Source organism: Amia ocellicauda, chromosome 22 (assembly GCF_036373705.1).
Source record: "Amia ocellicauda isolate fAmiCal2 chromosome 22, fAmiCal2.hap1, whole genome shotgun sequence".
Taxonomy (NCBI): domain Eukaryota; kingdom Metazoa; phylum Chordata; class Actinopteri; order Amiiformes; family Amiidae; genus Amia; species Amia ocellicauda.
The window spans coordinates 15,882,012-15,909,749 of NC_089871.1; the positions used below are offsets into that span (position 1 = coordinate 15,882,012).

General features: G+C 41.3%; 1 protein-coding gene across 4 annotated transcripts in view; it reads left to right on the top strand.

Moving 5' to 3' along the window:
• LOC136718587 (3',5'-cyclic-AMP phosphodiesterase 4C) overlaps positions 1 to 27,738 on the top strand; it is a 134,116-nt gene that overhangs the window by 86,780 nt on the left and 19,598 nt on the right. For 3 of the 4 annotated variants that reach the window (XM_066696363.1, XM_066696364.1, XM_066696366.1), the window contains 2 exons: positions 24,168 to 24,359; positions 26,683 to 26,719. In XM_066696363.1, the coding sequence (XP_066552460.1) occupies positions 24,168 to 24,359; positions 26,683 to 26,719 (229 nt within the window). Of the gene's footprint in view, positions 1 to 4,695; positions 5,655 to 24,167; positions 24,360 to 26,682; positions 26,720 to 27,738 lie in introns of those variants that run through there. The other variant, XM_066696365.1, reaches the window with a different exon arrangement.

A 27,738-nucleotide genomic window follows, 5' to 3' on the forward strand; every position in this document is an offset into this window, starting at 1 on the left:
AAAAAGGAAACTATTTTTAACTGCTGCTGCGGAAAAAAATAAAAAACATAAAAAGAATCTCTTCAAGTTCATTTCCTTCCTACAGCCAGTTTATATGACTTCCTAGACTTTTTATTTCTGTGACTGTGGGGGGAATGGTATCAATGTGTGTGTGTGTTTGTGAGGGGGTTAAGTTAGGAGTTTAGGGCAGGGGACTATCACTTATATGCACTTTGTTTTCACCACACAGTAACATTTGCATTTTCTTTTTTTTTTTAAAAGCACTTGCTTTTTTCAATGCAGTATCATTCCCTCTTGTTTTTGTAGTAAATGTACCCTGCCATAGTAGATAGGGAGACTACACATATAGAAAACATGTACTCATATCTCTTTTAACTGTCACTAATGGTCCCTAACCTTTTTCATGAATTCCTACACTGATGTAACAGTTATGCATTAAAGCTCAGTACCCATCTGTGCCAGAGCAGTAAATTACACCATACAATGGCAAGATTGTGGTGACAGCTTAAAAGAGAAGTGCGTTACAGCCAAATACACAACTTTTTAATGTATTTATTTTTAATGTGGTGAAAATGTTTATACTTCATAAGGATATATGTTGGTGGAAATTAAGATGCTTTTAATTTGGAAAGTGTTACGGCTCATTTCTTTTGAACTTGGAAGTCAGGCACGATCTAAACAAAACAGGGATGTGTTTCAGTAATTACTTTATATAAAAAGATTCCAAGAATGCCCTATTGGTTTAATTCCTATGTAAATTATCGGGTGTTTTTTGTGTTTTGTGCAATTCCCTCTCATTGAGGCCCTGTTGGATTTTGTGTCACATCTCATAGCTGATCTGGAACAGTATTTTCCCTCAGAATGGCCTTCCATTAGACTAACCCTCACTGAGTTTCTGGTTGGCCCATAGAGGATTACAGCATACAAGGAAGTTTTAATATGGACTTCAACAACTAATAATTAAGCAGGAGATTATGAAAAAGTGTATTTCTAATCTGCAACAGGGATTTCGCTCATTCAGACAGCTGGGATCTTGGTGTTGCCCTCTTTTTGCCGATTGCCTCGAAAGGATCAAAACTGTATCATTTATAATAGTGGTGTGACGGAGCCACCCACAGTTTTGAACAAAAGCTTATCTAGTTGGCATCCCGAGTGCTGACACAGAGAGTTAACGCTCATTTTCTTGCCAGATACGTATTTCTTGTAATGACTGTCGAGTAATATGATCTTAGTTTTATCTATGTTGACCAAACCCCAGCTTCATTTGGGAAGACGCTGTCAGATGATTTGAGGTCAAGACAATCGATTTACTTGTTGGGGTGACATCTCTATGAAGTGTTTTAGAGACGTTTCGCTCTAAGGCAAGGCCTGCATTACCTCATTGAGAGAAAACCAAACTTTTCAGAAACAGCAAGTGGCAAACGGGCCAAAAACATTTAAAAACTGTTTAACTGTCACCATTCTTCCGTCGCCAATGCCAAACCAGCGAAAATGTCCTGTTCCTTTTCGCTTTTTGACCTGTGGAGTCGCAGGAAGTTTGTAGGCACCAGGAGCCAAGGATCTTGAAGGCGTTGTGTACCTGTCAACACTGACGGTGCAGGCAGAGGTCAGATGACCTTGTAGGTCCAGGAAATGCTTATGTAAGGATGGATACACAGTTTGGCATTTGATGCACTTTCCAAAGATGTGGATTATCAAGGAAAAGTTATATTTTTATACAAGCACAAATATGCAGTATTGGAGTAGATTTGCTCATTTCGGTGATTGTAATTCACTATTAACTGTATTTATTATTTTCTTGATAACAGCTGTGATATGAATTTGGGATCTGTAGTCTCAAACGCGTCACAAATGTTAATACAATCATCAGATTTGTTGTGTCAAGTCAAGCTTGTCTCTGAGTTGCTCAAGGCTGAGAAAGACAAGCCCTTGTATAGTTTGAGGGGGGGATCAAATCTCTTTAGAGTCTGCTTCTCATTCTCAGTCGGTAACTCTCTGTTTGCCCAGTGGTGGGGGGGAGACCTCAGATGCTGGAAAGGCTTGTGTTTGGACTTGGGCCGCATGCCACCCACTTTCTTAGGTCTGCTGTCTCAAGGGAACGCCAGTCACCTGCTGACTCAGGGAATAGCAGGTTCAAGAGGATGGGACCTATCTTTAGACTGCATTCCTCAGTAGTGCCTACCATCGACTTGCTTCAACAGGCAGCAAACATCATGAGCGTGGCGCACAGTGGACACTAAAACTTCTAAAACGATCCTCGTGCTGTTTTTCTTACTCGGCAGTCCTGTTTAGCACTGTACTCCCAACGGCGCTTTTGTAGACGCTTATTTTGCATCACCAGTCCGTTGCTTCTTTGTCAAAGGCCGTGATCCTTGTTTTTGTGTCACTCCTCTCCTTGCCAGCTGTATTCGTGTCCTATTCTTACCTGTAGGAAGTAAATGCCTTGTGTTTTTATTAAGGATATATACATATTCAGGAGTTTCTGGAACTCAAATAGTCCCAACTTGAGTTTCAGAAATATTGGTTTTGGCTACTGAAGATCTGAATCATCTTTTTTTATGGGAAATCTTGGAAATACCTTGTAAAAAAAATCCAAATGTCGAAATCTGTTGCCTTAAGTCGTAAAATGACTCCAGAGTCCTTTGTACATATATAAAAAAAGATGTATTTATTGTAACTCACATTCATTTATATTCTAAGGAAATTAGTCTTGCAGTAGCTGTACACTTCCTTAATATTAATTTAGTCATACTGAAACCAGGGAGTGTGTAACTGTTGGCTCCAGCAAGATGCCGCTTGCTTTTGGCTCTTTTAGTCCAAAGTGTCTTTGGCTGTGCGTTCACTGTGTGGGAAGTTTTAAACCTTAGAATTCTGCTTCATGACAAACAGGTCTTCAGACTCTTCCAGGAAGTACCCGGGCCCCCACTCAAATATTCTTCAATCATTTGGATCACAATCAGCCATGGTGATGTGTTAGATACCAACAGGAGTAATCTACAAATAATTTACTACCTCCTCTTATCTGTTTAGGTAACCAAGTCTTTACTTGGCTCTCAATTATAGCTAGATAGTATGTGTTCATCTGTTGAATAAATATTTAGAAATGACACAGTGGGAAGGCTCTTGGTTAGTTTTTTTTTCTATTACTCATTTGCAGACAGTAAAACCCTCTTAATAGAATGAATGTGTCATAACTGTTTGAAATTTGATTAAGAAAGCGATCGGTAACCCCTCCTATACAGACATATTCGTAAAAAGCTCCCTTGAGTGTATTTAAAGTTGCAGTTGTTTTTGAAACCTGAGACCCATACAATGTACTCAAAGTATGATGATTAGTGTTGACATAATGTATATTATGCATGCCCTTCAGTCTGTACAAAGAACACAAATTGTATTTTTGTAGTATTTAGCCCTTTTTGCTTTTGTTTAGCTTGCCTGTTTGCCTGAGCCCATTACCATCTGTTCTGTGTAGGCCTTGTTTAGATTTAGTTTCAACCATTAAACTGTTATTATAATGGTCAGTAATTGCCCAGTTTGTTTTCCTTGAGATGTCAGGTTTGCTGATTCGGGATTCGCTGTTGCGGGCATAAGACGTCCACTGTACATTACCAAGACTCCTCTGGCGTAGTTCCTGTTGAACCCTTTTCCCACCATCTCCTCTCAACCCCTTCTGTCTATCGACTCCCTCTGTCTCTCCCTTTTCATAGCTCAGACTGCACGGTAACAGCAGGGCTGGTGCTTCAATAAAAGACAAACCAATCAATCAATCAATCAGTCTGCTACCTGTTGGAGAACACAGGGCATGGTGGTCCTAGAGAGGAGCACAATCTCCTGGCTTCTATTCCCCCTGACAACTCCATTGCTTCAGTTTCATTCTCTTCACTTCCCAACCCACTTAACACATGCACACAAACATTGGTTCACTTTGTGTTTAATAGGGTTAAGGGTCTATATTTGGCCTTTATGATAGCTTTGGCACTGATTGATCTGGAAGCAAGCCATGATAGCCAGTGGTCCTGCTGGTTCTAGAGCAGTTTCCCAGTCCAAGTCTGATAGACCCGAAATGTAAATAGTGATGTATTTATTTAGTTTCGATTTAATTACATTTTTAAGTACAGTGAAGCCTAGTTAGTAAATGCAGTAGAATACAATGCTTGGAAAGATTTGGATGCTACAGCAGAGGGAGTGACAGAATCGAGTGGTTTCTGCCATTTTGTAATGAGGACATTGTTAAAACCTGCCTTTATGAACCGTATGCTGTGAACAAAATGTGCAGCATGCATGACAAATAAGTCCACAGAGAGCAGTGTGTAATTGGACAGCGAGGTCAGGACCTGTTCTTAGGGTGCAGTCTTAAAAATCTCTCGGCAGTCAAGAACTGTCCTCGATTTTCTGAAGTTCACGGCTTCCAGTAGTGTGAGCACTCTGTTGACTTCACGTCATCTGCAGTCAAGAGGCTTTTTACAGTGTGTGTGTGTGTGTGTGTGTGTGTGTGGGGGGGGCTTTCAGAAGCACAGCCTGCAGGAAGGGATATGCAGCAAAGGGTTAACAGGAGCCATCTAAAGACCGTCTCAGCATGCTTGCCTTGGCCCCGCCTCTCTCTGCGCTGTGACTTCACAGTGTAACTGGCACTTGTTCACACACTCTGCTAGTGTCCTGGTAGAGAGAGAGAGAGAGAGAGAGAGAGAGAGAGAAAGTCTGCTTGTTTCATGACTTCAGCTGTCAGAGAGAGTTGGGATCGGGGGTGAGCATGGGGGCGGTGTGAGAGGGAGGCAGTGAGCGAGAGAGAGATATAAAGAGAGAGATAGAAGAGACAGTGTAAGAGTGAGTGAGTGACTTACTGAGTGTCAGAAAAGGCTGAATTATGGAGCACGACCAAAAGAAGGTGAGAGACAGGCGGAGTGGAGCACCGAAAAGCGCAGGATAGTGACCGTGTGCCTTCCTCCACTTCTCCTCCGCATCATTGGAGCAAGTGCTTTCCAAAGGACTCCAGATACTCCTCCTGTGTGTGTGTGTGTGTGTGTCTCTGAGTGTGTGTGAGCATGTAAGCGTGTATGTGTTCAACATGCGTCTGACAAGCTCCCCAGAGAAGGCAGACTTTCAAATGCCTCACACAAAGCAGCCAAAGAAATGGCACTCTTAAGAAAAATGGATTTAGAAGAGCGATAAGGGGACTGCATTCAGGAGCCAAGACTTATTTTTCTTGGAAGGAAAAAACAGGATAAAAAAAGAGAAAGTGGACCTTTAAGGCTTAAAGAAGAACTCAAGGAATATTACTATTTTCATTGTTGCAGTTCTTGTCATTGTTTCAGTGTTGCGGTTATTATTATAGCTGCAACATTTTGTATTTTCCTCTGTTCTGCTTTAAATTACTTTTATCACACCAGCGGCAATGGGAACCGGGTTATGCTTCAGGAAAGTGGGGTCGCGTGAAAATAAACTGGCGGACGCACGTTAGCAGCCCCCAGCCCCCTTCTACCCCAGCTGTTGAGACTAAAAGAAAGCAAGGAAAGGAGAGAGGGAAATATGAGTTTGCCGACAAACTGTGGCTTTCTCCCTTTGACTGACCGAGCCTTCAAAGTGAGGAATGGAAATGTCTGTGGATCACCGTGCGCTGTCAACCGGCCTATCGATATAGTCCAAAAACGCAGGCGGTAAATATATTTTTCTTGTTAAGGCTTTTACTATAAAAATATTTACTGCTTGGTACATGTTTATTCAAAATTTTTGTTTAGTTATTTGCTTCTGTCACCCCTTCAGTCTTTTGGAGGGGTACAAACCTTAAAAAAACATTTACTCTGGAGTAATGTGGTGACAGTTTTGCAGAGGTGTCTGGTTGTGGTTCAGAGGTGGGAAACTAAAACTAAAAGTGAGAAGCTTAAAAGCGAGGGCTAACAATGCTCAGAGTGTGGAAGGACCATGCAGGTTCAATGTGGTCATGTTTTATAAGGGATGTGTGTGTTATGTTGGATGTGCGGTGGGGTGTGAGGTGTGAGGGGACCCCAATGCCACAGTTTTGTCATATACAGTGTACTTGTCTGTTTAATGTCAGGTGACTCCTTTCCTAGTTGGATGCCTCAGCCTCCACATAGAAAGAAATGCATGATCACAGGTGTGTTGTTTGTTGGGACAGCTATGGCCTTTTCCATTCCTGTTTGCATTGCTCTTGAAATGGGCTCAGATGAAACAGTTTTAGCTCATTGCTGATGCTGATGCCTGTGTTTAATGGTTCTATTTGTCTTTTTCACATTTGTTTTCCAAATGTAGGAAATATTACATGACAATAAAAATAAGATGAACATCTAATCCACCAGATGGCGATAATTGAAATGATCCAGTTAGCCTTGACTGGAGAGTTTTTTATTTTATTATTTTATTTTATTCTATGAGAACAGTTGTTTTCCTTCTTTGTTTCAAACCGGCTCTGAGGACATCCAAGGGAGGTCAAGAAGAAAATGTTTCACCTTTCCATGTTATAGTTTGTCGACAGCGTTTCTTTTCAACTCACATGCACAACTGTTCACAAAATGCTCCCGTATTCAAATTAATTCCTAATTTGCCTAACTTAAACTAGGGCTAGATAATAAATTCGTACCAGAGGATTCCTGTTAATAATGAGGGATTGTCACTCTGAAGCATGGCTTATCTGTATACACCAGGAGCATCTGTTTATAAGGAAGCAGAAGGCTTTATTTTCATTTTGGCCAGGTACCTTTTAAACTCCTGCTTTCCCTTATTATTAAGAGCAATGCATTTTAAGACTAGTCCCTAACAGTCACAGGGTCATATGGTTTTCTTTCTACATAAGATCTGTTACCTAATTAAACAAGTTGTGTGATTAATGTGAAACGTTCTTGTCTTGCCTCCTCCTCCCTTTCTAAATATTTCATTTTATTTACTTTGAGTGCAGTATATCTTGGACTGGGTTGCACCTGGGGGGAAAATAAATAGGCCCTCTTAAATGTGCCTTGTTAAGTAAATAAATTGCTGATCACGGTAATTTAGGACTGGGCTGGGAAGAAAAGCAGACAACCTCTAGCCGAAGAGTGGTCTCAGTAAATCAGCGGTCTGGAGGCAGGCTCGCTCAGGGCCGTGGCATGTGCTGTAGCGGGTCCAGGCTCCTGCCAGAGCAGTTTCCCAGCGTTCGCTGTGCGGGCGGCAGCGAGTCTCTGCATGTGCTCAGAGTCTCTCCAGACGTGGGCAGCAGGCAGGGAAGTGACTTTTAAGGAAACTCTACCTAATCTTCAAAGTCCTGGGGGAGGATAAGAGAGGCAGGATGTGCATCACAAGACAGATGTTTATAGTCTTTTTTTTTTTGTATATGATTTTTTTTGAAATTGAAATTTTGATCATAACATAAATCATTCCGATTCCTTCTTCTCTTCCTTCTCTTTCTCCTTCTCATTCTATTTATCTTCCTTCTCCTCCTTCTCCTTCTCCTTTTCCCTCTCCTCTCCCTTGGATCTTTGACTTGCTAGCCTGCTGAGATGGGCCAGTTGGAAAATTGACCACGTGTAAGATTTGGAGAATGTGAAAATACAAGACATACAGATGTATCATTTTAGGATGCAGGGGGAGTAGAGATATTGGTTGGTAATGGTTACCAGGCAGCAATGACTGCGCTCCACATCTGTTCCAGTGGCATGTATCCAGTGGACTGTGTGAAGGGTGCACTCTCATTGGTGTGTGTGGGACAGCTCATTTTGGCCCTTACATTTTCTCATCCACTACAGAGACGTTGGAGGCAGCTTATGCCTTTTGGTTTTCTTCCATCTCCATTGGTAACACTGCAGGCGATGTAACCCATCCCATGATTCTTAAAATAAGTTTGTTTGGATCCAGTTGCACCCCTGGTCGTCTGGATGATGTCACGCCTGTATTTCAGAAACAGCATTCACCACACTCTGTAATATATTCTGTAATATGTAATATCAGCCATTGGATCTGTCTTGTATTTAGATTTGATTTAATGTTCCGCAACATTTAACACTGAACATTTGTAACATGACTGAAAACTGACATGACATCATCAGGTCTGTTCGCATTTCAAAATGTTATACCATTTGTGGAAGAAATAAATAACAATGGAACATTTAAAAGCAGAAGGAAAGATGTCATTCAGAAACCTACAGAACAGACAATGCAGTTATTTCCGGTTTGGAACCACAACTAATCCTATGAAGCTAACTTAATTCTTCCGCCACTAAACGTTCCTGTAATAAATCTAGTAAAGTGGAAAAAATGTAATCTGGACGCAGTTTGTGCTTTAGCTTTGGTGTGTTCTGAAGTTTGCAGTACCTGATCATTCACTGGTAGGTATGGCCCATTGTAAAAAGAGCAGATGTACAAGACATTTACAAATGTAAGGCAAGTGATAGACGTGACAAATAACTAGCAAACGCCATGAAAGCAGCACAGAGTTGGACCAGCATTTCAGGGCAGACATGAGCTGATGTTTCTATGTGATAACACAACAAAAAATACATTAAGATTATTGGAGTATTCAGAAATCAAACAAATCCGTATAGTAGAGGTGAACTTTAGGTCTTGCTCTTCACAATGAGCATCCTGTTGACAAACTCAGACTAATATAATCAGACCATTTCATTAGAAGTCAGATCAGGACATGTTTACAAGGTCAGTTGATTACATTTAAGAACAAAGACTTTGGGTGGCAGAGCCAAAGATACCAGCCCCTCATTACATAATTAAAATGGAGATCTATCTGTCGATATCTGTGTGTTCCTGGATCCATTATTAATATAGCATATGCTAGCAGAATAACCCTTTTAATAGGCAGCTCATAGTCTGGCTATTTTGGATAACGGGTGTCACTGTTTTACAATAGGGTTTATTTTGTTGAACATGTAATTTCTTATGAAACTTCTTAATTATCCATATATAGGTTGCGATTTTTAGCTTTATTGTTAAATAAGAGCCTTCTACAGTATGTTATTTGTTCTGTTTGGAATGTACTCTTCCTGTTCCTGGCATGGCAGACCTGGAACCTGTAGCACTGAATTCATCCTTTAAATAGATGTTAGGAGTGACTTTGCCAGAAGCTGCCTTTTCAAATTCCTGATAAATAAAAGTCCAAACTCCCACATCTTCCATTAACTGTGCGTTTCCCATGTCTTTCGATCTGTCATTTGGCAACACATCAGAAACCTGTCAATCAGACATTGTGCCGCTATTATTGACTACAAACCCAACCAGCTAGCTTCAAAACAAATATGTCAAAGGAAATAAGTGCACACTGCTGAGAATTTTTCATATGGAAACAAAGTTAACATTAGAAGTGTGCCTAGTAGCAAATTCAAAAGTAATTTAATAGGAAAAAGAGTAATGAAAACGCAAAGCAAAGTGTGTTTTTTCTATGCAGTAAGACAGAAACGTGTTTCTTTAAGCTCCAGATGCTGCAGCCCCCGAGGTTGACAGATGCTTGGCCGGTAAGTGCCGTGTTAGGGGAATAATTCAAGGTGTTCAGAGTGATCAATACCTGCTCTAAGTAAAGAAGCCTTCTGCTACATGGTAATCAAAACCAGCAGGACATCTGTACTGGGTTGTTCTACTCAGGTCTGTTATTTAAGCACACTTATTGTCTCTCTTAGAGAAGCATGAACCTGCTCACCGGGTCTTCCAAGTGTATTATGGAGGCACTTGATGTCCTCTAAGAAGACCGCTTCACATTTCATTAGGACTAGTCTATTAAAGCCTTGTGTTCTAATCAGGTCTGTTGCTGAGACGAACACCTTGTTTCATTTAATTAAAACAATAATGGATGCAGGCTAACTTAACTGCTAGGGAACTGTATTAATTATGATGCACTTAAATGTACAAGCTTAAATGGTATTGCTGCCGTAAACTAATAAGAAGGTCGGTCAAATGTTAAGATGTCAGTGTCTGATGGAGGGTTGATGTGTTTGCTCCAATGGACTGCAGCATCTGGTTTGAAACTTGGCCCCTGCTGGCCTTTCTTTGGCAGCAACATGCCACCCCAAACCTGGAGGTCCTCGATCCTTCAGGTTTCATAGAGGTCATTAATCCTTCACTAAAAACCACAATGATCTAGATCTTGGGTCAGTAATCAAGAGCTGGACAGGCATGAAGTTCAGACAGCATGCTGGAGCTTTGGCAGGGACTCCAAATTAAGCAGGATCTGTTGTACTGAACATCATGCAAGACGCAGCACAAAAAAAAGCATCCAATAATGCACCATGTGTTCCCGTTTTAGTAGCGCAGAGATTTCAGTCCGACTCCATCAAACCAACTGACAAACAACAGGGATTTGTCAAGTAGAGAAGGATTGAAGTCTGCATCCTATTCTGCTCCCTACCACCACTCCCTGCTATTTTGTGGGGGGCTTTTTTGTGGTGTGTGACTCAGCCCACACTCCAGTATTTGGGGAGTGAAAAGGGTCTGTGATATACTGCTTAAGAGCACAGGAAACACATGCACTCTGTCACAATGCAATGTATACTTTAGTACGTGTTTTGTTGGCTTTATGGACACAAGATGTTGAGTATGTTGAGAGCCGCAGTGTTGTTTAGACTCCGTTGTAAACACACTGGCTAATGGACAGGGTCATCTATCTGCTTGAGGGCTGGAATACAAAATAGCAACAGCTGATTTTGAAAAGAAAAGTTGATGACTTTCTGAGTGTCAGGAATACATTAATAAATCGCCACCCTAGCTGTCAGGTGTCATTCATTAAGATCAAAAAACATGCTTGATAGGTAGGGGGTAGTTTATCGCATTGATTAAATGCTGAGGACATTTGTTTTGTGCCCTATTTCACGCTAAAAATCCATATTTTTTGGTCCCCTTTCTTGTCAACTTCATAGTCGTTTGTGGGAGCATATGTCGGTTAAACATAGTGGATATGGCCATTAGGTCATTAAACACAGTGGTTTGAATCTACAATAGTGAATGATAATGTCACCCCTGAGCAGGGCAAGATTCAAATGGATGGGGTGGGTGGGGCAAAAGGATCAACATTAGCACTGGTGGAAAAATACAGCAGTGTCTCGGCAGGTTAGCAAGAAAGACATGTGGCTGTCACACTATCCAGGCCTGCGCTGAACTACTGTCGCCATCTGATCGGAGCTTTAAAACATTTGTGGGGAAAGTTTGGCCTGTTAATGGGGACCAAAATGCATCTGCACTGATGAAAATGTTGGCAATAGAATTGCATTTGATATGTATATGTAAAACTGTAAAAAATACTTTGAACGTGCCCAGCTCATTAGATTCCTTTCTATGTCCTTTTTTTATTTATTTGTATTTTCCCCTCTTGTTTTTCTTTCCTATTCCCGAGCACATTTTCCATGGCAGCGTGGCAAGACACTGAATCACAGCGCCTGACGTCCGAGCAGTTTGTGTGCAGGTTTGCACCCTGTGAAGACGTGCCACAGGCATGAATGCAACCACTGTCTGAGTCCACGCTGTTGCTAGTGCCATTTGTAGGGCAGGCCTGTCTCTGAGCTCTTTCACCACATATTGGATCTGTTTACAGCAGCTCTATGCCTGTTGGCAGTATCTCCCCCTGTGGTCAGGCCAGTGCCGGGCCTATCCCTCCCCACAGCAGCTTATCAGTGTTTTCCAGGCCGAGGAGCGGGAGGCCCCTGACGTCACATGGGAAGGGCAGGATTGATAGTTAACAGTCCTGGAACACAGCGACGATGACATTGAGAAACAGGGACGCCCCACGTGGTGGAAGTGCTCTGGATCAGTGCCACGGTCATGGATAGAATAGCTGGTGTACCTTACTGAGACCATGTTGGCCAGAGCTTGGTTTCTTGGTTTCTACTGAACAAACAGGCTCTTACGTTGAGTTCAGGTGGACACAGTGTCAGTCAGGTAAATGACGGTGCACAATAAGATAGGCTATCCAGTCCTCAAAGTTTCTCATTTGGTTTCCTCAAACATCAGGCTGCTTAGATGCATCTACTCTAAATTGTGCTGTGGTGTTTGTGTGGGTATGTGCACTGCCCTGCGATGGCCTTGTGTCCCGTCCAGGGTGTCCCCTGCCTTGCCTGGCGTGTTTGTCTCTGGCCCACCGTGACCCTGTACTGGATGTTATTGATAATGAATAACGTCTTACAAGTCGTAATGATTTTTGGTGGCGTTTCGTTTTCTTCCTTCAGCAAGCTGCTTTGACATTTTTATGTTAGCAGAGTAAGCTTCCAAACCTGGGGATTAAGTCACGCTCGCATTGCGTTTCAAACTGGCAAAATACTCACACACGTCATTCCAAGACTCATGCCTAGAAATCTGCCATTTGGAATTATGACTCAAGCAGTGGGCGTCCACATTGTTAAAGGAGCGGTGAGGGGAAGTCATCTGGGGTTATTTTCACCGAAGTAAGGAGCCCCAGGCAATAACTTGTCTTTTTAACAGATTACAATTAGAACCCACTCTTGTTCCTTTCAGGTTTGTGGGTTGTAATAGACCCAGACACACAAGCAGCAACATCATTCACTTTAGTGGCAGTTTCTTCAACCCTGGGGAACAACAGACCCTAAACACAAGGCGATGTATTGGGAATCCATAAGGAATGGTGTTCTGCGGTAAATTGAAATGGATCTCTTTCTGTTTGAAACCTGTCCTCCACTCTATATGGGCAATGCAGTGACACATTCAGTAATTTAGCAGTGCCAGTTTTACCACGAAACTGTACTCCCCCTGTGTGGTGGTGAATTGATCGTCAAGCACAGGTTTTGAAAATGTATGCAAGTTCAGGATCCAAACTACATTGCTCTCTAATAATCTATTTGCATAAATGGGGAAATATTACTTCTACTTAAAATACATTGAAAGGTACAGTTAGTCTTGATCTCTGCTTGGGTTTTTTAATTGTGCATGGGGTGTACACACTGTCCTTCTGATTTCACACAGTGCCCTGAATGGTTCAGAGATTAGACATTGGTATTTATTATTCTGCATCATGTGCTTCTTAGACCAGAATCTGATGACCAACCTTAAAATAGTAAAAAATAAATAAATAAGGAATTATGCAACCCAAGAAAAACACTTGGACTGGCAGATGAAGGGTTAATCTTGTGACTGATACCCCTGGGGCAGTTGGTGGGGTGAGGGGTGGTTGGGGTCTGAGAACAGTCACATGAATGGTATAAATTCCAGAGGCCAAGTCTAGTGACTAACATGAAAAAAGGAGAAAATAAAAGTTGGTCTTTGTTTTGTTTTTTATTTTTGGAAGTATAACTTCTTAACCGTAAGTTAAGTTGGTCCAATTTTTTCTTATATTTGCCTTCGTTAGCCATATATCAGTTTTTGCTTTTGTGTGCATCTGATCACAGACATACAATGCAAGAAGGTTAGCATCATGAATGTCTCCTGCCAAGGGAATTCAGATGGAAGTTGCACCAGTCCTCACAAATAAATACAAAGCTTTGTCTAAAGCCATACTACCAGGTACTGATGTGTTTGTGTCTGCTCTGTTTGGTGCTCAGTTGACACAAAAAGAGTGTCAAAATTACACTGGTTTTGGGTGCCTTTTTTTTTTTTTTTTGCTCTTCCACTTGCTCTTTACACATACAACCCATTCCCCTCTGCTGTGTGATGCTGTTGTGTAACTACACAACAATTGCCAAGGATAGCGAGTAAATATTCAAGGCACTGTCCTCTCAGAAGGACCTTGCCTTGTTTATACAGTAGAATTCAACTCAAGTACAGTAACGGAAAGTTCGCTATTCGTCAAGTACATATTAGGCAATTTGTCCTGCTGGCTGCAACATAGGCTGCTTATATACTAACTTCAAGATAGGAAACATTACCCAAACATTTTTAAAATCATTTTTATAATTAGATATGGAAATTGTGAAATGAAAACAGGTGTAATAAGTGTTTTCTAGGCTTCTGGCTTCTTCTATAACCAATACTGACTTGCTTTTTACTGGCTTCACAAAACAGTTAATCTGTCAAGATTTTTGCGGAAACAAGATTGTTTAAACTGAGAATAAACAGAATAATAGAGTTCAGGTTATAGAGTAAACCAGCTGGACTAAAGATCAAGAATAGTTCTTCTCAGGTCAACATCACATGTCAATATGGCAGCAATTCCTGTAAAACTCATTGTGTAATAGTGTCAAGCAGCCTGCGTTACTGTATTTGAAGAGTACTGTAAAAGTGGTCCACTGTTCTCTAAGATCTCTATCTTTTTCTCTTTTTTTCTCAAATAACCTTCGATATAAGGACATGCATCTTTCAACATTGTTTATTTTTTTAAATGACATAACAGGTGGTCAAGTTAAAGAATATGTATCTTTTTGTTGGTGTATGTTTGAGCTGTTCCCTGTGCTTGGGAAGCATAGCAACAGCAGGCTTTGAAAAATGACATTTGTGGGCGCAGTGTCAGAGCTTGGCTTTATTTTCTGTATTGAACAGAAGAGGTCTGAGCAAATCCATTCTTGTTTCTTGTACAGGAAGATGAAGACAAAACCGTCAGTGGGACGAGATTCGGTTTGCGGCGCGGTACAATATTGTGCAATCTTTCTTCATCATCTGCTATTATATGGAAGCATCTTTGGCTTCATTACATACAAGAACGTCAGCAATTACAGTGTTTGAGCAGACAGGCACCCATTATACTTTTCAGAGGTAATTGCAGTGCCTACGCTGAAAAGGCTTTATAGGAATGAGTCCGTTTAAAAAAAAAACTAAAAAAAAACGGGTGCTGTAATTGTGTGACTTAAAAGCATCAGGGTTTCTTGCAAAGCTGTTTTCCTTACATACGTGATGATTGTCTAGGCAGCTGGCATTAATGGAAAGGGAAACCCAGAGGGCAGGTTGTACTAAAGAGGTGAAAACACAGCCAATATTCATAAGGCATTTTCTGCAATGTTACGGCCAAACTGTAGTATTCTGAAAGGCAGGCTTCTTGTGTTATAAAATGCAATTCTTAAACTAGCATCCTGAAATTGACAGTTACAGTGTGCTCCTTGTTAGTGGTAGAAACAGGCTGTACTCATAGTGTGGTGTATTTTTATTAATATGAACCCAACATGTTCCCATAGACAAACAGCTGTTTTTTCCAAGGATATATCACCCCCAGGGTTTGTCTTTCATCCTGGGAATTGTATTCTGAGAGCAGCCCCTAGTATAAGCCTGCCCCCTTCTCCCCCACCCTGCTGTTAACATGGGGCAGCTGTTATAAGTGCAACAAGTCACTCTACCATCATTTTCAGATCTTTCAAATCTCAGTAAAGCTGTAAAGCCCGGAAAATGGAAATTTATTTTTCCCATTAATTGTGAAGGCAGAAAGCTAATGGACGCCACATTTGGAACAATTCCCAACGGGTTCCAGGGACGGCAGAAGAAGTGATGTGTGAAAGTCTTGTGCGCTCCTTTGTTACTCAAATGCATCTCAAGGAGAATTTGATCCAGTGTGTGTCTTGAAGGTTGTCGGAGGTGTTTCTCTGTTAATGAAGCCAACGGTTTTTAAAAAAAGCAAGACTTTATTAGCTGGGCATTTGTATAGCTGTGAGTGAAGGAGCAGGAGATTGAGCTATTATGGATCCAGTCAGCACAATGAACAGTCACCAAGTTTGTCAAACTACTTTGTTTATACAACTTTTTACTACCGATTTCTGTGGATGGTTTATGACCATTATTCATATCTGTGCTTTGCTTTTTACATCAACCACTTTGAGAGACATAGCCTGCATTATATGGGACAATAAATGTACTCACGATAAGACAGGTTAGATTAAGTCATGCTATGTCAATTTGCCAAGTCCTATTTGATCAGCCAGACTTTGTCTTCTCAACAACCTCATACATCTGAAGAAGATGTTTCCTCATTGACATTTTCCTAGAGCATTTAACTGTTTGCCTCTGGATCCTTGCTTGCATTGAGTTGTGTGTGTCTATGGCAACCTAAATATAGGCTTACTTAAGGAAGTTTATCAAAAGCAAAGGTCTCTGGACATTCCTCTTCACATCTTGAAATACAGAATGATGGAAGTGAGCACACAACTATGCAGGCAATATGTCTCAAAGCTAAGATTTCTGTGCTGTCAGAACACAATCCCACATCTTTTTCCCATGCACAGACTTACATAACCCATCCCAAAAAGGACAGACAACTTTGATTTGACTTGTGTATCCCAATGTCCAAACAAATGTGCTAAGCTGAAAGGAGAAAGAAACCGTGCTGAAGTAAGGCACCTGAGAGAGGAGTGATGTAATTGGGTTATGCATTTGTCAAAGCAGGTAGAACCTAGTTGCTCATATGAATCTATTACTCCCCCTGTAAGTTCGTATAAGGTGATTTACAAGGCCCAGCATGGCTATCTTTAATGCCACAGGACCATTGTGTGTTTAGAGGCCTTTTGTGTGGTTGCACGGGCGCTCTCCCTCTCTAGGCTTGGAGACAGATTTCGCTGCCCACACCCATGGGGAGTGCAGCCTAGTAGGTAGGCAAAAGGTCAAGGCTGCAATAATAGTAATGTACAGTCGTAGGGGTGCTGTTGTGATTCACACCATGCTGTCTAAACACAACAAAGAGAACATTATTCCAGCACAGGCCCTCTGTGTTTGGTTCTTGGACAGCTGACATAGGGGGAGTACTGTAACAGAAACCACATCAGAGGAGTAAACGTTTCAACTTCCTTCTTTATACCTCAACCTGATGAATGACCAGAGCATTTGAATGCATTGAAGAACGCCCACCCCCAATCCCAGACCCCCCTCTCTAAACCATCCAACATGGCGCAGAATAAACCCAGTACACATGGAAGACACGGCCTTGGGTAAAATGTGTATTCCCACCCAGAAGAATTGCTCCAATTTGTGACTGAATGTTTTCATAGGCCAGGGTCATGGATACGGCACTATAATATTATTTTTCCCCTTCTCTGGCTGTGGATGACTGACTAGGTACAGTATTGAGCCATGCAAGGTCAACAGCAAGCATAACACAGCAACAAAACCCCTGTCTCCTGGGGTTAAGCAATATGAAGGGAATATTGTAAAATTAACAACAGGGTGCTTACCCTCCTACCCCCCCATGTTTCCCTAATAAATTCATACTGGAGCACTTCATTACATTAACGCTAATGCAGAACTGACTCCCCCCCAAAAATGAGCCAATTATGTCTTTAAGCAAATAGCTTTGAGAATTAGATTTGGGGTTTGTGGCCTGAGAAAGAAATCTCACACTATTACGTTTGTTCGCACGTCAGTAAAACTAGGATGTCTAAATGATTTGTTTCCCAGCAACTTCAGTGACACAGAACCGTTTTCCCTGGGGGAAAATATAAACAAACAAAAGAAAAAATGCACGCACGCACAAACACACACACAACTTTGGCCAGGGTGTTTCTAATGTTCTTTATGGAAGCATCTTTACTTTCCCATTGAGATATTATTGCAGGTGATGTAGATTTGCTAAAAGCACTGCAGGCTTCTGAAAACACAGAGGTATTCTGTTTTCAGGCACCGAGACGGTCTGTCCTTAATTCCAAACTATTTATACCAACCATGCTTACTGCCTGACGCAAGGTGAACCCATTTAGGCCTTCTGTGCATTCAGGAGTCTGGCTGTAGCTTATCATCATTATTTTGTGATCTAGCATTTACCTTTTGCATGTTCCCTCTTGGATAGCTCATTCATGGAACCTAAAAACTGGAAATAATTTGTATTAAGGAAGAAATTCAGGTCTGCTGTCAACTTTTCCCGCTGCATTCCCACTGGTGTCTATAATAGTGTACTCCAGTGATACAATTTAAGCCATCAAGCATGGGTTACAAACCTGGTTTGAGCATTTTAGGATTTCTGCAACATTTATCATAATTATAAATCCAGGGGGGCAATACATTATTTTTACATACAATTACCCATTTTTACATCTGGGTTTTTACTGGATAAATTTAGGTACAGTACCTTGTCTCAAGGCTCCAACAGCAGTGTCCCCCACCTTGGATTGAACCCATGACCCTCCGCTCAGGAGTTCAGAGCCCTGACCGCTAGTCCACACTGCTAGCCTTCAACCACCCTAATATGGCCCCAGTGATGAGATGACCTAGTCCGATTTTTCAAATCACACATGCACATTCAGACTCCTGGCCATTTTCTAAGCTTGCAGGAATGTCCGGATCAGGTGGCAACCCCTATTAGCAGGACCTGTTCAGATGGTTCAGCAGCACCCTGTCAATGCTCTTGTTCATTCCTCATTAAGGTCTTAATTGATGCTTAGAAAAGTCATCAATAGCTATTTCCTCAGACCCTGGTCATGGATTTGTGTCTGTTATGGTTGGTTATGGAAGACTGACTAGGCATAATAGTGAGCCCCATAGGACAAACCATAGAGTCCTCAGACCTGAGAAGCCCAGTTGTTCAGCGCTGGTTAGCTAGAGCGAAGGGACCCTTGTAACAATGCCAGCAGAACAGAAATGATGCAGCACAAGGGTCACCATGGCTCTTTGACTGGATATGTCTTTGTCATTCTTCCAGTCTTAAATTATTGACATGTACGCAATGTTCTGTGCTGGGAATATTGGTCCACATTGTTTGCATTGTTTTACACCAGCACGCTCAGTGATTTTATGTTGTCATTATTATGTTCTACCAGAAACCTCTGCCCTATTTTTTTTTTTTACACGTGTTTTTTATATTTTCCAAAACCAGACATTTTGGATTATTAACCTACAAGTATCCAAACATGGGCGATACAGTCCATAGTTAGTTCTGACGCTGCAGTTTGGTTACCAAAATAAAATGCTTCTTTCACAATTTGTGTCGATTTGAATTTATCGCAGACAAAGTGAATTTAATAGTTACCTCTGTTTCTTTGGTGGAGTGACCAAGCTTGATTAACACTTCCAGTTTCCTTGAAGGCTGACATTTGCAATATCGTTCTCCAAATTGTTGTTTAAGAAAAATAAAAAAGCTTCAGGAGATTCTTTAATCTAATCTGGGGTTCAGTGCTACATGCACCGAATGTCATTTCTTACCATTGTTATGATCTTATATTGTGGAACATTTCAAGAAGCACAAAGATGTGACACATTTGGTTGTTGTTGAAGATGCACGTGTGACTCAGAGAAGCTGCTTGCTGTGTACAATGGGATAATAGACCAGCACCTGCAACTGGTCTGTAACCAGTTGGAATTTCAATCTTGGTTGTGTAGCTCCTTTGGGTTTAACTTAATCCCTGCTGAATCAATGTTATGCTGTATTGGTCCAGTAGAGGGAACCCATGCATTTTCATTTTATTATTACTTTTATTATTATTATGATTTGAGTCACACAAAGTCTCCCTTTTGAGACGTCTCAGGCTGTATCTGTACTCCCTCTGCATTTGTGTTTGCATAGTTTTATTTTAGGGTTTTCCTTGCTATTCATGGCTATTTATTTTTGTTAGCGGCCATGAATAAAAAGCTGGTGAAAGGTGACAGGGGAATGGCATCAGCCATAGTAAAGTTTGGGATCTTTGCCAGGGAGCACAATGAGAACTTCCCCTTGTAACTCGGCAAGGTTAATCTCTTCCCTGGCCCCTGTACCCCCTGCTGCTTCGTACGGTAGTCAAATTGTGCCGAATCAACACAAATGTCATGCAAGGTTTACTGCTGTGCTCTTGGCTTAGTTTCACACAGGCCATTTTCATTTGATGTAGCATCTTTTAACTGAGAGCCCTATCTCAATGTGTGTTTAAACAAAAAAAAAAACATTCGTGTTACACATAAAAAGCCACATATAAGGGACTTAATGTGTTTTGGAATTTTTCATTTTAAGTTTTCTGAAGGTCCCAGTGCATTAGAGCAATGAGGGTAGGGAAGGAGCACAGTTTTAGTAAAGGAAGGCAAATTAACTGGTAACAGGCTAAGGACAAGCCAGGGAGAACAGGTTATATTTTGGTTATAACAAGGAGAAGGAACAGGATTTGACTCAATGATTTGAACAATTTTTCAATAAAGTGTTTACCATCACAACCCCTGTTTTTCCTAATGAGATAAAAAAAATGAGAAAGTGTCACACAAAACCCAATGCGAAATAAAATTAACCAAATCATTGCGAATGCTTCATTTTGTTTATTTTTGCAGTATCCAAATGTATAACAGTTGGTGTACCAGCACAGAGAACTGTGGTTTCCGTTCCGTTCATATCTGCCTTTACATATCAGCTCAAATCTCTTCAGTTTGATTGCATTTGGGCTGTTGGGGTAATAAATACATTTTTGTTAATCAGATCACTTAAATAGTCCCTAAAATAGATCTGGGAAATATAGTAATAAACATCTTTATAGAAATAACAGGCGTTCATCAACCTCTGGGAATAATGTGTGTTACATCATAAATATTAAGTTGTGTTTAAATTAGCTCTGGCCAGAACACATATATCATCACAGAGACATTGCATTTGAGCATTTGTCATCCAAGACCCTGACATCTCTTTTAGATGGCTAATGGTGATAGAAAGACGCCTGAGAATGCCATTGGAAGTTTATTTGTTCTGTTTTACTAATGTTCCCATTTGCAGGAATAAAAAATGAACTGTTTTAATCCCAGCCTGCTGCCAACAGCCATTTATCAGTTGTTGTTTGTCGAACTGGATATCCAGCAGTGGTTCTCAGCCCTGGACTGGGGGGACCACAGTGTCAGCTGGTTTTCATTCCAACCTGAGCTCTAAATTGAACCCTTAACTGTTTTATAACCACATCTTCATTTGATACATGGGTTGGAATGAAAACCAACTCTTACTATTATAATGAGGAGCAAAAAGACTCCATTTGTGTAGCAATTTGCTCTATTTTAGATGTTGTAGTGTTGCAGGCTCTTACATAATCCAATATCAAGTGCCAATTGATTCAAACGTCTGTCCTTATTTTAAGAAAACACATACATGTGATGTTCAAATCATATTAAATATAATGTTTTTTACCCACTTAAGCCTGGTTACACATGGTTGGTGAAACTGAAGTCATTTGAATATTATGAAAGAGGCTCGGAGTCTCTGTGCAGGGAACCTGTGATATTCAGGTTTGGAGGTGTCAACGAGGAACGTGGAGTAGAAGACATCATCCTAAAGTATTTTTCTCCACCGGTTGTAGTACAATAGCTGTATTGAAGATCACACGCACGCAAAACAATCATGCATGTTCGTAGTTTAAAACAATAACAACAACAGCACCACTGTAATCTGCAAAGCAAGCACACAAAGCGAAAAGGGAAAAAAGAAAAAGAAATGAAAAGCAATAAAGCAAACGCGTGGGTGGATTTAAAAATGGAAGAAAAAATAAAACGGGCACCTTCAAATAGCTCCAACCATAAATATTTATGAATGAAGAAAGCCATCTGTGCTTGATTGTGGAGTGCATTCACTCTACCTGAAACGCTATTTATAGCATTTCTGCCTCTGTTCCCTTGACACTGGGGGGGGGGTGCTATTTTTAGTGCCTGGCAGTGTGCAGAGACGGGAGAAACAGCACTCTGTCAAATCGCGTAGCACAGCCCAGAGGAGACATACTACCGAATGCAAGGAACAAAATAAGAATGAGAAGCGACAGAGAGCCATGAGCGCCAGTATTTTTAGAACAAAGTCCCCCTGTGAGCCAGTAAAAATAGCTCTCGTGTTTCTTTTTTTTGGGGGGCGGGTGTAGCGAGGGTTATGTTGTTTACATGAATTACTTTTCACATGGATGCATTTGTACAGGTTACATAATACAGAGTAACAGCCACAAACCCTATCTTTGCAGCACACTGATAATGTTCCACTCCATGTCTTAAAATAGATTAGCTATATCGAGTGGCCGTTTCTCATTGAAGATTTGGATGCTTTTCGTTGATAATTACAGGCACGCTTAGAATGCACAGTCTCGTGTGCATCCATTCATTCATGTCCAGAGCTTTCCCTAATGCTTTAATCTAGGGTAACTGAGGCATGTATGTCCATAACAAGATGATGAATATAGGTAGTATTGTGTAACATTTTATCTGCAAATGCTGTAAAAGCAATAGTCAGAGACATTTTGGAGCTCTGCTTATTTCTCCATGCAGTATAAAATCATCAATAAGGTTCCTAGAGAGAAGTAGGTGCCCTTATTCACTTTCTACCCTATGTATGAAACCATTCCTTATCCTGGTTTTTGTTCTGATGTAAAAATGCTGACATTTGTTGGCTTTTGATCCTCCTCCAAACTATAAATGCAGTATTTATTTTCTCTAAATGGTTGAGGGGTCCATTTTTTTTAATTGAGCTTATGGTATTGAACTTATTAGCATATTGGCCATTTTAGCATATTGTTGGCCACCAACAATAGTCTCTGATGACTACGGTCTTCTCTCTTTTCTGGATTTTAAACACAGGCCCAAAGATGTTGCCCCAAAAGACCTGCAGTGTCCTGTGAAATATTTCCTTATTCAACTGTAATGTAATACAATCTCAAAGTGTTTAAGAGCTGAGAATAGTAACAAAAACTCTGTGTGTGGGTGATGAAACAAATGATAAGTTCAGCAAGTGGTTTCATTCATTAAGGCGGTGAGACCTCATCTGGCACAAAGACCAGAAACCACAGCGTCTCTCCAGGCCCAGGACTGAAAAAGTCATGAAGCGCTCTCCGTCGGTGGCGCCGAGCAGCAGGGTGCCGTACCCTCCGTTTCTGGGCAGCGCTCTCCGTTAGCTGACAGACACTCTCTCACCTGCGTCTCACAGCAAAGCGCCCTGGCAGGGGGAGGCTGGGGACCTGGGAGGAATCAATAGAGGGCTGCACACCCAGCCAAAGAAAAGGCAATTAAAGCGTGCTGATTTATTAGCATATTGATGTGTGGGGAAAAGGGATGCAAAATAAGCTTGAACCAGCTTTCCAATTCCCTCTGTCGGGCCCTCGAGGATGCATGCGTTCTATTAATATTGGGCAGGTCCGTGGGGGCGTCAGGCCGAGTGTGATGGACCTGGAGTGTACTCTACCTGAAGCGCTATTTATAGCACACCCACATGACAGTACATCAATGAGCTGGGGCTATTTTTAGCCCGGCTCGTACATCATATCGACCTTGCAGCATCTGGCACAAGCAAGAGAAAAAAAGTAAATTGCCTCCCAGGGTCTGCTTTCTCCAGCATGAGAGAGGCCTTGTGAATGAGGGATGCATACTAATGTCCCTCCTGTTATGAAAAGCTGCTCATATGCTGTCCCAGCCTCAGTTTCTAGCTGTTAGTAGAATCTTCACTGTCGTCACAAGAGAGAAAAGAAGAGATATCATGAATTGTGGTATATGATTCTGGGCTTTGGTGTTTGACTCACACTATTCAAATTTTTAAAAGCGACCAAAACAAAGCTGAATATTGATTACTTTATTTTTTCTCTCTTTCTAATTCCATTTAGGCTGTGATTTAGGTTATGGTCACTATTTGTAATAAATTATGAAATAGCAGGGAGGAAATAGAAATCATTGGAATTACATTTTTATTGATTACCCAGTGTATATTTTTAGATTCTTTCTGCCGACCGCGAGCTGGTGGTGCGGTTTCGCAGGGAATGTGATTTATTGTAGTGCTGCTGACAGAAGCTTGCCCAAGTTGTGTCGGTGATGTTTTCTGTGATGTCAGTGCTGACGTCGGTGTAATCGAGTTAGAGACGGGGCTCGCATACGTGCAGGCGAGCCCCCTCCTCTGCCAACGCACCTTTTGTGTTTTACAAGGTCTACATTCTATAGAAGCTTCTCTTTCAAACCGCTTGGCATTGTAGGTCAATGTTACCTTGTGTGCTTTTGTTCTCTTCTGAAAAGTGTGTGTGTGAGGAAGTCATACATTTTCGTTCTCTGCTGTTGAACAATTGCCTCCCACTAGTCCATTTCCTTTTCAATGTGAAATTCAGCTCTCAATTGGATAAAGTTGGGTAAATGCTCTGTATTATTTTTACACTGTGTAAAAAAAATATATATATCTGTATCTATACCAAGGATCTGCAGTGTAAAAGAAAACCTATAACAACAACCAGGAATGCATCGGTATCTCTTTAGACTAATTTTACAACCTACTGAACTTTTGAAAGAAATTCAAGTATGGCTCTTGGTTTTCTTGTGCTGGCACCCAGTTTGTGTGTACTTTTCTCAGCACCAGACTGAATGGTGGGCTCCAAACCTCAAATCTAAGCCTTGCTCGCCCATGCTAACCTCTCTTTTTCTCTCTCTCTCTTTCTCTCCTCCAGTTTTGATGTTGAAAATGGACTGTCTGTGGGCCGCAGCCCCCTGGACCCTCAGGCCAGTCCAGGCTCTGGCCTTGTGCTGCAGGCCAACTTCCCCCACAGCCAGCGACGCGAGTCCTTCCTGTACCGATCCGACAGCGACTTTGACCTCTCGCCCAAGGCCATGTCCAGGAACTCCTCCACTGCCAGTGAGCTGTGAGTGCCGACCTCTAACCTCCGACCTCTTACCTGCCTGTCCTGACTTAGAATTAGGATTCACAGCTTGGGCGTTCGTGGCCGTCCCCGCTACAGCTGGTATTCACCTTAAGTTTACAATTATGACAACAGAGATTTCACACTTCCTTTTATACATAATCTGTATTCATAAAAACACTGTGGTGTTCTTCTGCAGGCTGGGAACATAGTTTGAGATGTTGCATAATCATATAACCTCAGATTTAAGCAACACATTCTAAGCTGCAGATTTTAAAATGACAACTGCTTTCAACACTACAGAGAGATTTCTCCTCTCCACTTTAGGCAAAGGTGAGGAAAAATGATTATTATGCAAAACCTCAGAACTCTTTATGTCTTCACAACCGTCTGCATTTTCAGACACCTGAGGACTAAGAGAAACGCAACTGGGTACAGACATGTGCTGATTCCCATGGGGAGAAATACATGCTTCAGCCCTGGGTCAATGGTTCTGCATTTGCTGTGTAGTGTTAATTTCTCAAAATGAAGACCAAAGACTAAAACACAACCTAGGATCAAAATAATCCCCCGTCTAGTGATTCAAAATGTGTTTAAAGGGGAACCATTTAAAAATGTCCATGTCAAATACTTACAACCGGTTCAGACTTCCATTTATATTTAGGGAAATGTTTAGATCTCCCTAAGGGAAAATACATTGGAGCTCTTCCTGTTTGTGGCTGTTTTCACTGTTTTCAAGGTTTCTCTTAGATCCACTAACAACAAAATGAGCTTTCCAACTGAACTTAACACCCTGACTTTCAAGTCAACAGAAATTAATTACAGTAGGGTTGAGGATAATCTGTGCTAGAAGTGATTCTGCTTTTCCAGTCTTTGATGTGTGTTTTCCTCTAGTTTTTGACAGTGATAAAACATTATGATGTGTTTTGCAGATGATGAAGAAAAGGCTTGTTATCTGACTGACTGGGGTCATTAACATTTGTTTGTTTTCTTTGTATGACAACTAGTTACATTTCCCACGATATACATTTTTCTCATATTTTCTGTTATATCAGGCCCCATAATTAAATCAGATCTATCTCCAATGCCCCTTAGAGATCTATTTTGCATCCTGTAAACCTGAATTGCTCTGTGGGTTTGATCTGCAGTTGAAAAGGCTATAACCCGCCCAATAACCCTGCTATTCCCAGCCCAATTATAGCCACGTTTACATGTCAACCAGCTTTGTTCGAAAACAAACATGGAGTCCAAAAAGTGCAATTTTCTGTTTGTTTTTCCAGTTTACATCACCCCTCGTTTCCCTTGTGTCGACAGCTTATTTAGTGATTAACTGGTCACAGGTCACAAACTGCGCTTGTGTTTTCAAAGGGAAGAGGGGCTTTAGCTGCTGGGAAGTGAGCTGCCGGCTACGTCAGAGGAGCATGTGAAAAACATTTTTTTCCGCAAAGGGTGTCCCACGCATACGCTTGCGGATTTGAAAAGGCAAAACAACAAAAAAACATGCTTCCTGCCACAGTGGCTGTAGTGGCACTGGTGTCTCTCGGAGCAGTACTTTGAATCTAATCCAGATTCTTCTATGGACCTGGCATGTTAAGCCATGAAAGGATGTGATGCCCAGTCTGGACAAGAAAGAGAGAGAGGAATTAGGTGTTCGGGCTGCATTGTGCGTGCACCAGGGTCAAGGCGGGTTCATGGGGGACTTTAGTGGTTCCCACAGTTTGCAGACTTCCCTGTACTAACATGCCAGTTCCCCTGTTTGTTTTCGTTAATGTGGTTTATTTCCCATCATCCTGGGTTTCATCTAATTGTATGTTTAAGTTGCGGACATATATGTCTAGCCATTTTGCCTTTTTATTTCTGCCTTATCCTCTGTGCAGGACCATCATAATTCAACTTTTTCAAGTGTCTAACAGAATAAATGAATGAAGCCAACCCCAGGAATGGCATGATATATAAATAGTCCAAGCAAAGGATGCACATGAAGAAGCAGCACATAGCTGAGTCAGATTAACCTAGCATCAGTCATACCCTTCCAGATAAGAAATCACACTCGATTACATAAGGCCTCTGAACTCCAAAGAAAGAATGCGAATCACAGCACATGAATGAAAATGATTTCGAGGTGACCTTAGGATGGGGTGAACAGAGTAGGCATGAGGTCCCGTTGTGTATTTTGCATCGGGTCATCAAATACCTAATTGGAGCTAATTGGTGCCTGAGGTAGTTTGCTTAATGAAGGAAAGTCTGTATCAGAGCATGCAAATAAAAAGTTTAATTTGCAATTCTTTGTGTAGTCAGCTGTTGTTTTTCTTGTTTTGCTCTTCAGACACGGAGAAGACATGATCGTGACACCATTTGCACAGGTAAGTCACCACTGTGTAGAGGGGGCTGTACAAAACAAATGAGAAATAATGGGAACTGTAAAATTATGTTTTACTGGAAGGGGTAGACCATTTTCCTTTGACATTCATCACGGTGTATCATTTATCACTAAAAGCTTCTTGCCTTGGGGATAAAACTGTTTTGAGGCCATGGAAACTTTGACATCCAAGGAACTGCGTCTGGAACTGGTGCTTATTTTTGTAGCTTTCTTTGTATGAACAACATGACAAACCCATCCCCCCCACCACACACACACGCACACACACACACACGCACGCACACACACACACACACACACACACACACACACACACACACACACACACACACTATATCCTTTAAACAAGTAGCTTGTACTAGAAACTAGAGCAGATTAATTGCTTTTAAAATATTGTGTCAGTCCAGGCTGTCTCGTGGGCGCACTCTCATCTGCATTTATTTCCATCTCCTGACCAACACTTAATCCACTGAAAATTACAGCAAGCCTATCATTGTCATATAATCGAGGAGCCAGAGCTTTTGCAAAGATAATTAAACAACAGCAAAAACAAAACACACCCCAAAAAAATGTCCCATAGAGATTTAAGATTGACGTTCAATTTAAAAAATGATCTTCTCCTTGGCTTCAGTTGCAAAACCGAACAAGGTGAATATCCCAGTGCTGCCTAAGACAAGATGGATGAAGTCAGGGGGAAAAAACTAGTCTTTCATCATAAATTACATTTTCAGCCATCATCCACATGTTGACTGTTCTTTTCAAGCCCCAGCACAAAACTTACCAGGCTTTATAAAGCCGCTAAATTTCGAAATTCAGCACAGACCCAAGCACCCGAAAAAACACAAACTTCTTCAACGCTTCACCATGCTTACACAATCTGTGGTTATGTCAATTCGGGAAGGCTTAATTGGGCCGTCTGGAACATAATACTAGAGAAACATCTGTGTGCCGATGACTGCATCAGTGTTAAACACAGATTTCGCTGGAACTTTTTATTTTATT